This window comes from Lolium rigidum, chromosome 6 (assembly GCF_022539505.1).
Source record: "Lolium rigidum isolate FL_2022 chromosome 6, APGP_CSIRO_Lrig_0.1, whole genome shotgun sequence".
In the NCBI taxonomy this organism is placed as follows: domain Eukaryota; kingdom Viridiplantae; phylum Streptophyta; class Magnoliopsida; order Poales; family Poaceae; genus Lolium; species Lolium rigidum.
The window spans coordinates 112,411,342-112,426,875 of record NC_061513.1 but is presented as its reverse complement, the minus strand read 5'-3'; the positions used below and the strand labels follow the sequence as shown (position 1 = coordinate 112,426,875).

The 15,534-nt window shown below is 51.5% G+C and overlaps 1 protein-coding gene across 1 annotated transcript; it reads right to left on the bottom strand.

Moving 5' to 3' along the window:
* Nucleotides 1–8,568: 8,568 nt before the first annotated feature.
* On the bottom strand, nucleotides 8,569–9,978 carry LOC124659339 (interactor of constitutive active ROPs 1-like). Its single transcript, XM_047197244.1, has 3 exons — nucleotides 9,965–9,978; nucleotides 9,727–9,889; nucleotides 8,569–9,621 (listed from the first exon to the last, which is right to left on the bottom strand). The coding sequence occupies exons 1-3, from the start codon at nucleotides 9,976–9,978 to the stop codon at nucleotides 8,569–8,571; spliced, it is 1,230 nt and encodes a 409-aa protein (XP_047053200.1).
* Between the last annotated feature and the right edge of the window lie 5,556 nt (nucleotides 9,979–15,534).

Here is a 15,534-nt window from a genome sequence, read left to right as displayed (position 1 = left end):
AGTCCTGCCACGTAAGCTAGATATAACAATAAAACATGATCTATAATGGGTTATTTTTTAGTCTTATCTTTCGTAACAAGACATCCTAAATTTATGGTGAGAGAGATTGTGCAAAGAGAAGGCAAAGTCTTTTTTCATCTTTCTCTTTCCTCCACCACAGCGTTTATCCTACGTGGCACTGTTAAGATATCACCATTGTACATGCCCTAAGATCGTGTAAATTAAAACTGTAAAAGAAAATATGCGAATATTTCGTTCACGGTATCGATTAGTGAATATTCAGTTTCAGTTTGCGTGATCTGATCGCTCGTCGCGGACTACAAACCAAAACCATAAACATCCAAATTACAGTATTTTTCAAATCACATTATAACAATAGTTCAAACCAAATAATGAATAGTTCATCGGACAAATAAAATTGTTCATCTCAATACAAATAAATAGGAAATGAAATGAATGAAGGAGGAACATCAATTTCTGCCAACGGTGCTCGCTGAGATCAAGGTTGAGCAGGGTGCCCCTGGCCTAACCTTCAATTTGCCGATGCGTCTCATGATATGCTTGAATGTGATCGGGGTTTCTTTGTGGTTGCACACGGCTACCAACATTGTCATAGAATAAACTCTCTCTCATCTTGCCAACATGAGCTTCCTTTTTTTTGCAGGTTTTGAATGGTCTTCACAAATGTTGCTCAAACCGGATAGATGTTGTCGGCAAAATAATAACCCATGGTATAGTCATGACCATTGACTTTGTAGTTGCAAGCTGAAGCATATACACTAGCTAATATAGAAAACAAATGGCATCTATGCAAGATATTGGTGTCATTGAGTGATCCCGGCAATCCAAAAAAGCAATGTCAAATCCACAAGTCCTCCGATGCCATGGTCTCAAGCACAATGGTAGCATCACGACTTTCACATCAATATTTCCCCAGTTCATATCTTCGGGCAATTCTTCCACCTCCAACACATACAATCAACACTCCCGAGCATGCCCGACTGCCCTCTATTTTCATTCTTTGCCATCAACCTTTGTGTATCTTCTTCATTTGGAGATAGAAGATACAAGGGACTGAACACCTGAATTATCACCTTGGCAACCATCTGAATGGATTCTATGGTTGTGTCTTAGCCAATGTGAAGAAACATATTGATATAGTCCGCAGAGATGCCATATGCAAGCACCCACATAGATGCCGAGATTTTTTGAATTGGGCTAAACCCCATGGAGCCGACATCATTTCTTCGGTGAGTAAAATAGTGAGAATTGGCTTCACAAGATTTACCTCTGTCGACGAATAAACTACGACGTATCCGGTACCTTGTGCGAAAATGATGCGGCGATTATATTGGCACCTCGACGAAATAGTCTTGCATGAGCGCGGCATGCCCGAGCGCTCGGTTCTGCGGGGTGAAAATTACGTGGGCGGCACCCGTGCCGCCTGTTGAGGAAGACTCTATCTTGAAGCTACTTAGGGTGTGTTTGGTTCAGATTCTACCACCAGATTCACTTCTTGGCAGCTGAAATCTAAACCAAATGGGTACCAGGCTCGTATGCAACGCAGCAGATTTTCCTAGTGTAAACTGGAAGTTGCTCCCACCCCAGATTTCACTGCGTTGCGTTGAAAGAAAGGGTTGGAAATTACCCGCCATGCCATCCGGTAAGTGAAACTGCACGGTTCGTTTTCTGTTTTCTTCCTCCTACCCGAGTCGTTCTCCCCGTTCCTCTCTTTTCCCCACTCGAGCTTCATGGGAAGAGGAGAACCTGGCTAGGGTTCCTCCTTGCCGGCCTATTCCGGCGGCCTCCGGCGACGCACCGTCCAGAATCGACTGCGCTCGACCCGACGCCACACACGAACACCAGCAACCCGCCGCCGCCTCCAACCGTCGGGCCGTCGCGCCGCCGCCTCTAAGAAGGCCGTCGGACGCCGGCTGGAAGTATATTGAGCTGCGCCGCCTGCCTCTCCCTTCCTCTCCCATCTTCCCATCTCCTTCCTCCTCCCTCCCGTGCCCTCCTCCTGTACTGGTTTTTCTTTATTTTTTCTGATTTTTGTTGTTCCTTATTCCTTGCTATTTGTTACTGATGTATAGCAATGGTTAATTTGTATGGTATGCATCAGTGATTATTGTTTATGATATATGGCAGTTTTCCACCTCCAGAATGTGGTTTGGACTTTGCCTGCAAGGTGTTTGTAAAAATGCTTGTACGACGATGCGTCCTTGTTATCTGTAGGTGGAGTTGTGATGTTATATTTTCTGGAATAGTATATCATGACAGTGTTGCATATTACCCGAAGTAATCGACTTTGGTGTGATTGAAGTATGAGTGAGAAGGCCTTATGGGATATTGTTGCATATTAGCTATATCTATATGTGTAAAATATTAAGAAAAAAAAACTGCCCAAAATGGTGATTTGTATGGCTATCAGTGTACAAATGTTATTCTGCAATCAATTAGCATATAAATAATCTCCCAGAGACTTAGGGACATTACAGACATTATCCAGCGAGAATCTACAGTTGGCAGTTGTTCCAACCAAACAACTTTCAGCTTTCTCACAGTTGTCAGCTCACAGCAGCTTTTCCACAGCAGATTTCTCACAGCTGATTTTCAGGAATCTACAGCTCAACCAAACACACCCTTAGCCGTAAGGATGAGGATTATATCCTTGGTGTCATCGTTGTTGAGCAACTCGTCGAGGTTCGATTCGTCCGAAGACAACGAGTTCTCAAAAAGAAACTCCAAGCTCCTAGAGGAAGTCATCTGCAAACAATCTTATGTCAAAATCCAATCAATCGGAATAGGTTGAACTCTAAGAAGCGGAGACCAAATCTTACCGCGGCGGGTCGACACGGTCGATGCGTTCGATTAGGGAATCTCCAGCGGCGCGATGTAAACGGACGCTGAGCGACCATTTTCATTTGTCGTGACCGGAAATGCGTCTGGCGTCACCTCCAAGCGGGCGACGCAAAGTGACCGGGCCGTCTGCGGAGACGCAAACCTGGCCCAAATATGCGTCTAGGATGCGTCTCTGCGGACGCTGCGCGGACGCGGAAAGTGTCCGCTCGCGTCTGGCGAACGTTTTGTCTGGCCCGCCTGGCAGTGACCCAGCGTCGATGCGTCGCTTCGGCATTCTGCGGCCGCGTAAATGGCGTTGCCTCGCGTGGCGCGCGGCCGTCGCCTACCTCTGCGCACGAAGTAATGGCGTTGCCACGCGTGCCGCGGTTGTCGCCCTGCCTCTGATCTATATAAACAGAGGGGCGCCAGCATCTCATCTCCTCCCTACAAAACCCTAGCCGCCGCACAACCTCCACCGTAGCGCCGCTGCCGCTCAGACTCCACCGCAGCCACCATGAGCAACGCCGGCCACGGCCAGGCTGCCACGCCTCCACCTCCACCTACACCTCCCACTCCACCTCCCCCGGCCTCGACCTCCGACGAGGAGTTCGACTCCGACGACAGCACGGGCGACCTCCTCAACCCGGTCAGGGACGCGAAGTACCTGGCTGACGCGGAGAAGGAAGCAGAGGAGGAGCGGGCGGCCCACGCGGCGTTCGACGCCGAAATGGAACAGCGCAGGCTGGCGGCAACCGCAGCCGCAGAGGAGTCCGACTCCGACATATCATGGTCTTCCGATGACCCTGATGCGCCTACCCCGGAGGAGAGAGCGGTGGAGCAGAGAGCTATAGTCGAGTCCTTCAAGACGCTCAAGGACGACGCCGCCAACGCGAGGCTGCAGCAGTGCTTGCAAGAGGACGCCGCGGCGCACCGAGCCATAACAGCCGCACGGGAGGCGGCGGAGAAACAGGCGATGGAGCGACGCAACGACGGGGCCGGCCCGTCTGGAAGCAAGTAGTCTAGGCTTCGAGATCTACATTGTATAGTTTTTATGCATTTAAATGTACTACTTTTTATATTTTTAAATGCGTTGCAAATCTAAAAATGGGTCGCCCCGGTGGGAGCACACCCAGACGCAAACGGATGCGCGGACAAAATATATCCGCGGGACGACACAAACGGACGCTCGCGACCACTTTTAGGCGTCCGAAATGGATCACCCCGTTGGAGATGCCCTAGCGATCCAAACGGACGCGCTGGGCTGTCCGTTTTGGGCCGTTTGGGTAGCCGAGCGGACGCACGGACGGAGCCCCGTGTCCGCGCGTCCGTTTGGGTCGCGCGGTGCGCCCAACGCAGCGGCCACCCATTTGGCCAGTTGGCATTTTTCTTTTGGAAATAGGCCATCTGGCCACACATACTTATAAATAATATGTAAGAAATATAGAATAATATCTAACAATTATAGAATATTATCAAATAGCATACAAATAAAATGTTGCATGATGAAGAAATGAAATGTGCCATAGTTCGAACAAATATAAAAATTACAAATTGAGATTGTCAACTCAATTTGGGCGCTCTAGGATCTCCTTCTGCCTCTTCTCGAACCAAGCTCTCTTCGCCTCGCTCATGGTGGTCAGGTCGGCGTTCATGATCAGGTTGTCCTCGGCTTGCCGTTTGAGCTCAACTTCCTTCGCCTTCAACTCCACCTCTTTGGCCCTTGCCATTGCTACGAGCTCAATTTCTCTCTCTCTTTGAGCTCAATTTCTCTAGCTTTCGTCTTGGCCTTGACCTCTTCAATCTCAAGCTTCTTCTTTTGGACATCGAAGTAGTTCTTCCTGTCTTCATCTTTCTCCCGGCGCCTCCTCTCATCCCTCTTGTCCGTGGACACCTCTCTGTCGGCATGCAGCTCTTTCAAAGTGCCAAACAATAGCATGGACGAAGCATCACGCTTCATGTCGGCTTTCGTTGCCTTGTGGCCGCGTGGACGACTTGCACGAGAAGCGGAGCTACCGCAAGGCTGCCCACCATCAAGGTCAATGACCGTGGGATCTTTGGCGGTCTTGTTGCCAGTTAAGGTCGCCATGTACCCGTCGTACCCCTCCTGGAACTTGGGGGTGCCTTGGAGTTCCTTCCAACAATGAGGGAAGGCAAAGGACTTTTCTCCATTGTCGCTTTTGTACCATTCCAAAGCTTGCCACGCCTAGACTCGCCCACCTCCGGTGACCCATCCCGTGACGGGTACGCGTACCGCCCTGACTGCGCCCCCATTTCGTGCGCGCCGGGCATGTACGCAAACGGGGCAGTCGGCGGTCCAGCTGACCTTGGAGGAAGGGGCAGGGTCACGGACGAGGCCGAGCTCCCCCCGAGGCCGTGCCGGTGCCCGGGATGATCATGTGCTGGCTGAGTGCTGCGTGGCCGTAAAAGAGCATGGTCTGCGCCTGCTCTTGAATGACACGAGCCTTCGCCTGTGTTTGGAGTTCGAGGAGCTGCTCCGCCGCCCGATGCCGCTCCTCTGCGGCGGCGGCCTCCCTCTTCCGTTGCTCGAGCGCCCTGCGCCGCTCCCCCCCCCCGCTTCTTGGTCTCCATCGCCCTCTGCTCCGCGGTGAGCTCGGGTTTCGCCTTCTTCGCCGGCGGCCCGGGCTCAACGACCACCGGAGCGTCCAGTTGAGGATCCGCCTCCACGGGAGGAGCAGCTACGGCCGCGAGCTGTGCCTCGTCTCCGATGGTGGCGGTGGCGGCGGCAGTCGCTTCGTCGGCCATCTCTAGGTTTTGGGAGTGGAGTGGAGTGTTTCTGTTTTGGGAGACAGACAGGCGGGCCAGGGGCGGACAAAAGGGAGGACGCGAGTGACCAGCCTTCGGCGTCCGCGACCACGCAAACTCGTCCTAGATTTGGGCCGGGTTTGGATCGTCCCGGACGCTGCGGCCATCCGTTTTAGGGATGGGTCCGCGCGCTGGGCGTGTTTTTATCCGGTTCGATCCATCCGAACACGCGGGCGCGGGATGGGTCGCCCCGTTGGAGATGCCCTCACGCGAGCAGCAACAAGCTTAAGGCGAGAAAAGGAACTCCGTAGAGGTGGAATCCATGCTCTTGGCTCCCACGCATGTACCACTGATCCCGTTCTTTTAAAAAGTTCAAAAATCACATTTATGTGTTTCAAAGAAATAAAGAAAATCCGGATGTAGACAATGGTATATCCAAAAGTATAAGAGCATCTCCAGTCGCGTCCCCCAAACCGCGCCGGATCGAGCGTTTGGGGGACGTGTTTTGTTCGTGCCGCGTTTGGGGGACGTCGCTCCCCAGCCGCGTCCCCCAAACGCCGCCCCCAAACATTAAAAGTATTTTTTTTGGCTAGAAAGAAACTATTTAATAATATTCAAATCGGTTGAACATAAACAAATTATATATAAAACTTCGAAAAAATATAATTAAATACATATAAACTATCTACTTCTTCTTCTTCGCCGATGGCCCCGCCTCGTCGTCGCCATCGCGGTGGCGCTTCCTGCTCGTCACCTCTTCCGAAGAGGCGGTGTCGGCGCCGACGCGTCGTCGTCGCCGGTGCTCGTCGGCTGCGCCTTGGCCTTGGCCTTGGCCTTGGCCTTGGCGGCCTTGGCCTTGGCAGCCTTCGCCTTGGCCGCCTTCGCCTTCGCACGGGCCACCGCCGCCGCCGCGGCCTCGCTCTCTTCTTCCTCCTCCTCCCGGCCCAGCCCATTCCTCCTCGCCGTCAACCGGCGGCGGGGAATCGTCGCCGCTGCTCGGCGTCCTGGCTTTGTCCCACCAATGGCGCCAGCCAGCAGGCTTTCCTCGCCGGAGGTGTCGGACGGAGCCGGGAGATGTAGCTCATCGTCGCCGGAGGTGTCGGATGGAGGCTTGGATGAATGACGGCGTACGTACGGGTCTTATTGAGCGCGGATGAACGGTGGCGCGAAGTCGAAGAGAGCAGCGGTTGCTCTTCCGAGGAGTCGGCGCTCCATTCCGGCGGGGTTGGCGCGTCGTCGACGCGGTTGCCAATGCGACGGTTCCGCTTCCCGTCAACCGCACCGTCGCTACGTATGTGGCGGTTGAGCGTCCGAGCCGGCCGACGGGTCGGCCCCGCGCCTCTCGCCTCTCATTTCGTTGTGTCCGGCGTGCCCGGTGCGTCCCCTGTGGGACGGGGACGGGGTCGGGACGCCGGACACCGTATCGGGGCGCGCCGGACAAAAAAGGGCTTTGAGGCGCGCGGCTGGGAACGTTTTTTTGTCCGGCGCGCCCCAAATCCCTTTGGGGGACGGTTTGGGGGACGCGACTGGAGATGCTCTAAAGAACGTGTAAAATGTAATTCCTGTAGGTTACATTGACTATGTCTAGATTTATTTCAGAGTTTTTAAAACTAATAAAAATGGTTCTTCATTATTTTTTAAAAAAATCAAGGCATCAGTGAAGCTCGAGAGCCAAAGACACTTTTGTATGCTTTATCTCCTACTCTTCATTTTAATTTACCCTGCGTTTTTTGTTTTAGCCAAAGGCAACTTTTGTAAAGTTTGACTAGATCTATAGACGAAAATATCAATATTCATAAAACCAAATGCGTATAATATTAAAGTATACTTTATGACAACTCTAACACAATGTGGAAGTTGTTGATGTTTTCTTCCTAAATTGTTAGTCAATTTTCTTTTGTTACATCTCACTTGGTAGAGTGCTACTATCTACAGATTGTTAGTGGAGTGGGTAATCACCTTTTGTCAATTTGGTGCTGGATCTTTCTCGGATTTGGTAGACGAGGATTATAATGATGGCTTAGTCAGTCCTAATCGATACTTTTTTTGGTTAGGCATTTTCTCTGAACCACTCGATGATTCATGCGTCCCACACGTATGTCTTTTGCAGATCTCGTCCCGTGTGGCCCAGCCCTTGTTCATTTTTTCGCAGTTGTTTGGTTTGCCACTGCAATCTGCAAAGTGCAAAGGGTCGTTTTTTGTTTTGCTGCTCCACGGTTTTCAGAGTGTGGTCCAAGAGTGAACAGACACGACCTTTGACGCCGGGGCGTTTTCAAAACGAGTGCATGCGCAGGAGAAAAGAGTGCGCTCGCTAGCTGCTCAAAATCTTTGGCTGCATCCCCCAAAAATCTCGTCTTCAGAGATCATCATGGACAATCATGAAGCAAGCCAGTGTTGTAATGATCTCTCAATGTTCAGCCCAATTTGAGCCGATGTTGACCGTGAGAAGCTCTACGGCGGCTTTAAAAATCACGGTTCGGGTATATTTATGAAATTAGCTTACATTCTTCATTTTGTTTTGCTAGGAGTATTAGTATTTGAATTGCTCCAGGCAGCTTGAAATTTCAGTCTTCACCATCTCTTCCACTCATTAAGCTTATCTTATGACAAAGGATCTCAAAATGCTAGTACCTACAGCAGTAATCAATCTAGCATCAACAGCATACATGGGGGAAATAGCGAATTACTCTAGTACCATCTACAGTGGCTAGCAGAAATGCAGCATCATGAGCCGGACGAAGCCGGGCAACAGACAAAGTTCAGTCATCATCTCATCATCATACAAACATAAGTGAAATTCGAGCCAAAATGCAGTAAAACGATGGTGCTAGCTAGCTAGCTAGTGCATCGATCGATCGATGCGTGTGCTGGAGCTAGCGAGCTGAGCTAGCTCGCCGCTACGAGCAGCGAATCTCAGATGATCCGACGCAAGCCACATGCATTGTGGCCGAATCTCCGATCGACTCACTTCGCACCCTTCTTCTTCCACAGGTCGCCGAGCATCCGGATCCCGCCGGCGCCGCCCTTCCGCTTGCCGCCGAACCCCTCGTCATCCCCGTCGTCCGGCATCGTGGCGGGGGACCCCCACCCGTTGCCGTTACCGCCGTGGTGGCCGACGAGGTGCGCGTCCCCGCCGATGACCGCGGCGGCCGCCTCGGCCGCCTTGCGCCACTGCTCGGTCTGCACGCGCAGGCGGCGCATCTCGGCCTCGAGCGCCTCGCGCGCGGCGTCGGCCGCCCTGAGCTGCTCGCCCACGCGCGCCTCCCGCGCCGCGTTCTCCCTCAGCTCCTGCTCGATGAGGAAGGCCTTGGCCGCGCTGTCCTCCTCGGCCCGCCTGCCGGCCTCCGCCGCCGCCGCGGCGAGCTTCTTGAGCTCCGCGTTGTCGGCCGCGAGGACGGCCACCTCCATCTCCCTGGCCGCCAGCTGGGCCCTCAGCTCAGCGACCTCCTCCGGGATCTCCTTGGCGGCGGCTGCAGGGGCGGCTGCGGAGGCGTTGTTGGTCTTGCCAGCCTCCTCGATCATGGCCTTGGTCTCCTCCACCTCCACGTCCTCCTCGGCCGGCGCCAGCACTACCGCCGCCTTGTCCCCGCAGCTCACCTCCTCGCCGTCCTCGGCGACGGGGGCGGCCTGGTTCTCCTTGTCGCCCGACTCGGCCCGGACGACCTCGAACACGTCGGTGGCAGGCGAGTTTATGCTGCTCTCCTCCTCCTGTTCCTCCTCCTCTGCCGTCACCGCCGGCGGTTCGGCAACCTTTACATCGTCAGCTTTCTTCTCTTCTTCGAGCGCTACTGGAGCGGCAGCGGGAGAGGGAGTGGGAGATGGAGAGGGAGGAGATGCGGAGGCCGGCTTGGGGCTCCCCTTGGCGCCGACATGCTTCTTGGCCTCCTCAAGTGCGACCTGCGCGTCCTTCTTGGCGGCCTCCGCGGAGACGAGCTGCTCCCGCAGCTTCTTGAGCTCGTCCTGCACCTTGCCCAGCTTGGTCTCCAGCTCCGCCACCCGCGTCCCCGCCCGCTTCTTCTGCAAATCGCACCGCCACCGCCGCCGAGTCAGTGAGCCACGGCTCCGTTCCTTGGTGGCAGGAAAGAGAAAATAAAATAATCCATAGAACATCGGCCAGCGTACCTCGGGCAGCGGGCTGCGCGGCGAGTGTCGGTCGGCGGCGAGCTTGGGGCTGGTCCGGTCGAGGACGGAGCGGTGGTGCGCGGCGTTGGAGTCGGAGGACGCCGTGGTCTTGAGGTGGAGCGGCGCGCGCGGCGACGCCCGCTGCGGCGGCAGCTCGGAGCCCCTGTGCAGGATGAAATGCCAGCATCAGAAACGGAACGAATCCAACCGCGAGAGGGAATGGGACTTGGGCACGCACCTGGATCTCGGCATTGCCGGTGCTCGTCCGCCCTGCCCCTGCGGAAATGCCGGCGTCCGAAGCGCGTCCCAGGGTAGGTTGAGAGGAGCACGAAGGAGAGGGACGGGAGGTGGTGGAAAGGCGGGCGGGGCACAGCGGCGCAAGAAAAAGAGTCACACTCCACTCTCTCGCTCTCTGCGGAAAACGGGATTAATAAATGGAGCTGCGGGCTTCCGGCTGCGGCTACGAGAGAAGAGAGGCAGGCTGCACCGCGTTCCGTAAAGTCGACCGCACCGTTGTTGTTTCAAATTTCAAATCAGATCACAGCCGGAGCCAACCCGATCAGCGGCGGTGCCACGCATAGCTCAGCCTAGTTGAAGGGTTGTGGTATGGCGCACCGGCGCTCCTCCGGCCAACGTTAATGCGGGCGGCGCGTGGCGGTTGAGGCCTCAGACGTGCGCGCGCGCGCGCGCGTTTGGATTGGAACGTTACTTCTGCCTCGAGTAAAAAAACAAAACGGAAATGGATTTTTCTCGGGAAAAGAACTCTATTTTAAACCCTAAACTCGCAGGGTTTGGCAAAATGAACTTTGAACTTCAAATCCATTTCATTTGCATCTTCAACTATTGGATCCTGGTCTAAATTGAACCCTAGAGTTCGGTTCCGGCAACGCTGGCCGCGGCGGGGCTTTAGCGAGCAAGGGGTGCGGCGTTGGAGGCATCGCCGTTCACCCCCATAGCAGGGGCCATGCGGGGTGGGGACTCGCAGAGAAGGTGGGCGTCGGCGATAGGGAGGGCGAAGCTCGAGCTTTGGATGCTCAGGGGCACGGAAAATAATTTCGCCAAGATTTCACGAGAAAGGAGGTTTTCGGTAAGGGACGAAAAAAGGTAACATGCCGAAAATCTCGATCGGATTTGAAAATATCAAAGGTATTACATTTCAACAAAAAATGAATCATGTTTTTGGCACATAACTATGGTGTAATGTGGTGGGAGGGGGCCTAGTAAAAAGATTGTATTGTTAGGGGTTCAATCCTCTTCTCCTCATTTTACTTTTCAAAATTTATTTAAATGACTGTCTTTAAATCTGGGTGAAGTTTTTCAATATTTTATGTGAATTTTTTTTATTTTCTTTACATTCACGAAAATAAATAAGAAGGCAGAATATTAAACACACGGTCATGGGGTGGTGCAAGTACAATACGTGGTGCGAGGTTGCTAGGGCCGATGCGGGAGGGGACATGAGAAGGGCGGAGGAAGAAGAACAAAAGAAGTTAGTCTAGCTCACTTGGTTGGCGGAGTGAATGTACAACCTAGTCACCAAGGTTCAACTTCTTTAGTCTTCTTAGGAACGTGGATTTGGATTCTTAATATTTCAAAACAAAAGTCATTGTAGGGGCTTGCCCGTCGTATTTTCTTTCCACACCGAAGAAGAAAAAGAAGAAGAAAGAGAGGAAAAAAAAGAATGATAGGTGGGTCCATATACACCTCACCAATAGCCTCAGGCCCCACCATCAGTGAAAGTAGCCTCCTCTAATCCTGGTTAGGGTCGTTTTCTTTCCCAATGCACCAAATAGTTTTAGGTTTCAATTTGAACCGAGATTTAATAATTCTTGTATGAATGACAAATATTTGAAGTTCAGGTTCATTTCGTCGAACTTCCAGGTATTTATAATAGCTTTTCTACTTTATCCATCGAGATTCCCTTTTTTTTTAACCGGGGCGGGTCCAATACATCCCCAAAATTCACTCATAGCGGATTACCGGTGGGTACATCTTACATGGAGAACCCTATGAAAGAACACAAATACAACATGTTCCTTACTATTGCTAGGAAGGAACATAGAAGAAAATAAAAAAAAAACGATCAAGTCCTCCTATAGTCTCTATGGTTGCCTCATCTAAGCGGCCATGGAGATTACCACTGGGAACGAAACCACTGCGGCGCCGTGATGGGATCGTAGTAGATCCTATGCTGATCTATTATAGAGAGTTCACAAGAACTATAAAGCACCCTTAAGTTCCAAACATTACAATAATTACAGCAGGATTTTTGGATCACATAATAAATTTTACATCGAAATTTTTGAACCACCTAACGACAACTCTAGCCCGGAGAAAAAAATGTCCGAGCTCCAAGGTGCGAAGAGCAAACCTAGCAGCGGTGTCACCTCGTCGTTGCTGGTGCCATCGGGTTCGGAAGTAGGCGGCGAGCCGAGGGCAAGGAAGGACCAACTTGGTGAGCAGTGAGCACCTGCCGTGCCCCCACATGAGCGCCGCTGGCAATTGCACAAGGAGGAGCCCTCTTCGTGTCTCGGGTGGGACTGATGGCTGATCGTCGGTGATCGATCACTGCCGCTCTTTGATCGTACGTGACAACAGAGATGCCTCTCTCCGTGACTCTTTGGCTTTTTTCGCAGATCGCCGACGGAGGAAGAAATGGCGCGGTACTACAGCGCAGGCAGGCTTGCATCTGGTCACCAACAGGGCTGCAACTCTGCTGTTCACGCTCCACGCCGTCCTGGACTTTGTGCAAGCAAGATGATGTACCGCGTCTGAGTTTTTGTCGTCACGACTCGTCGACTCACGTACGATTCATGGAGCGATGGTTACTGCACTTTGGAAGAACGCTTTTTGAAGCAAGCAGGCGCCATTCCATGGGCTCTCTGATATAATTTTACACCCATCTTTCAGCTGCACATCAGCACATGCTTCAGGGTTCAGCCACTCCCTGCTTTGCTCACCTTTTGTGGTGACTAGTGAGTTGTTTGTACGCACCTTTTGAAGCAACAATCGGAATCAGACTAGAGTATGCATATGTGATTCTGAAGAATGTTTCCTACCAATATTTATCTTTTTGTGATAGCCTTTCTATGTACTCCGTAGTAGTATTTGCTTTTCGCAATGCTCCTACTAGCAGTAAACAATTTTCGTTGACGTGTATACGTGCTAGCAGTGCTAGTACCGAGTTGAAGCTAGGCAAAACGACAGGACGACAGAATTGTAGAATGCCGTCAGCTTGTCTAGCTGATCTCAAAATACTAGTACTCCCTCCTGCTTAAAGATTTGGTCAAAGTCAAATTTCGTAAATTTTAATCATCTATATTGATAAAATATAAACATATACAACAAAATAATAATATTTTTAGAATTGTTATGAAATATATTTTTCATAAATTATATGCATTTGACATGGTAGATCTTTGTACTCCCTTCGATCCCTTTTAGTTGACTCAGATTTAGTACAATTTTATACTAAATTTGAGTCAACTAAAATGGATCGGAGAGAGTATTATTATCTATATATTCTTGATGCACAACGTAAAATGGGCAGGAGGGAGTATGGTACTAGGAGGACAGCTAATGGTGACCTAGAAGGGAAAGGATTTGGCAAGTTGACGCACGACCCCAACCTCCTCCCGTACGACCCTAACCCTAGCCCCCACCGCACCCCCTCCTCCCGACACCGCCACCGGTGGTGCCGCCGGGAAAAGCCCCGGTGGCGTGGCGGGGGGGGTCTTCCCTGCTGCGCTGGCCTAGTCTTCACGTGGTGTTCTGGGATGGCGTCGAGATGGTGGAGGCGACGTCGCGTCGGAATAAGGATGCTGGAGCTCGATCCCCATCTCGGCAAGGCCACTTGTGGCGGCGCCGGCGAGCAGCTGGCTTGGCTTCCTCTCAGATCTGCGGATCGAGGGAGGGTGGATTCCCCGGGCACGGTCGAATTTCGACCCTGCCGTGGACTTTGCGGAGTCTGTTCTGGAGTCGGAGGAGTGCTGATGTTGTTGCCTTCTCCTCGGCCGGCCGTGGTGGCGAGGGAGAGGAAGGAGATGGCACCACTGCCTTCCTTTTTAGGGTTTGTGTTTTTCTGGTGGTTTGCGGCTGTCACGTTTTGCAGCTTCTGCCGGCCGGCCTTGGTGGCGAGGGGAGGAGGCGGTCCGACGTGGCGACGGCAAAATCGGTCAGATGGTCGGGAGAAAGACCCTTCTCCTCCTTGTCGGTATGATTTGTTCCTCGGCGCTGATGCTGGAGGGAGTTCCTGGTTTGCTCGGGCGGATGGCCCGGCCGCGGTGCTGGACCGGTCGGTTGACTCGAGTTCCCTTCCTTACGGAAGGAACACTTTTTGCGGTACTCAAAGCCAAAGATGGCGACGGCTGCTGCAGGCGTGTTGGATTGGTGTCCATGCCTTCTCGGCGCTAGTGTCAAGGAAGGAGGAAGCAGCGTGGTGGAAATTGCACCATGATCGAAGATGATGACCTGCTTGCGCTTGGTTGTAGTTCTTTCTGCTGCAGGGGTCTTATCTCAAGTTTATGGGATGATGCCACAGGGCTCCGGAGATCTTCATGGGTCTTAGGGTGTTGTAGGTGTTCTTGGTCCTTTGTGTTTGTGTTTCTCTGTGTTTGTAAGGGTCAACAACTTTATATTTTTCCGTGATATGAATGTAGAGGAATTCTCAAAAAAACTAAAGGATTTGGCTTCCGAAATCGAAGGCAAATGGGTGCGAAATCAAGCTAGACAAAGAAGGCGCCGGGTCCCAATAACAAATGAACTACTCCTTGTACTACAGTATAGCTTCGTTTTCAAAGCACGCTGCGAGCGAAGTTGGGTTAGCGAAAGAAAGTGTCAACCATACACAAAATGATGGTCAGAAGACGGGTGCAGGGAAAACACAAAGTCATGGTCAAGTACGCGCAACAGAGACCTTGTACCTATCACTCAGGCGGTACGTGTGTTCGTGCAGTAAGCGGTACGTGTGTTCGTGCAGCGAAACTTTAAGTTAACATGACATGTTAGCATCTTGTACCTCAGCTCGCTAAGTTTGGGTGCAATCATATGATTTGAGAAGGGATATCCGCGTCGCCATGCGTACCAAATCACTCCAAGGCGTGTCTTGTTACCGCTGCCTCCACCTTCGTTTTCATTAGATCGGTTTCCTTTTTCCAGCAGAGTGAAATTTTAATAAAAGTAATATTTTTAATGGGATTTGATAGCCGAGAACTAACTTCATGCTCAGTCAATTTCTACACCATTTAATTTGCAACGTGATTCGTGCTAGTCATGAGTTGTGATATGAGATATAACTGAGATTTGATGACATCATCTGACTGAGAACGAAGTTAGTTCTCAGTCGACTGAGAAATAGTCACACCTATTTTTAATAGATTAAGTTAGGGTTTTGGTAGCTGTCCTTTTTTTAGTCTCTGCCTCAATGAAGATGTTGTTGTCTATAGTAAGTGATCTTTACCCTTTGTTTGACGACAAGATCTCCTTTCCGGTATCAATGGTGGTGTTAGAAGATTGTAATTTTCTAGGTAGATTTTTTCAGATCTTGCTTCGATCGTTTCTCCTGTTTGCCGAGAGGAGGATTATCCTTGCAATACTTGTCTCAGCTGCTACATCCTCGATAATGGCGGTTCGTACCCTCGGATCTCAGCGACGTTGATCAAGCTGTTCGGTTGTTTTTTCCTGACATATTGGTATAAGTACTCTTGCCGATGTTGATTAACTACCTCAATGGTTATGCGCGTGCACCTAGATATTGTGGCTCAAACAATTATGGGAGAACCTTAATTTTTATGTTCAGGTCTATCCATC

Excerpts from the sequence above, each read along its gene's own strand:
- LOC124659339 (XM_047197244.1), bottom strand. Across the intron at positions 9,622-9,726 it reads CGCGCAGCCCGCTGCCCGAG|AAGAAGCGGGCGGGGACGCG; the intron begins GTACGCTGGCCG and ends TGCGATTTGCAG.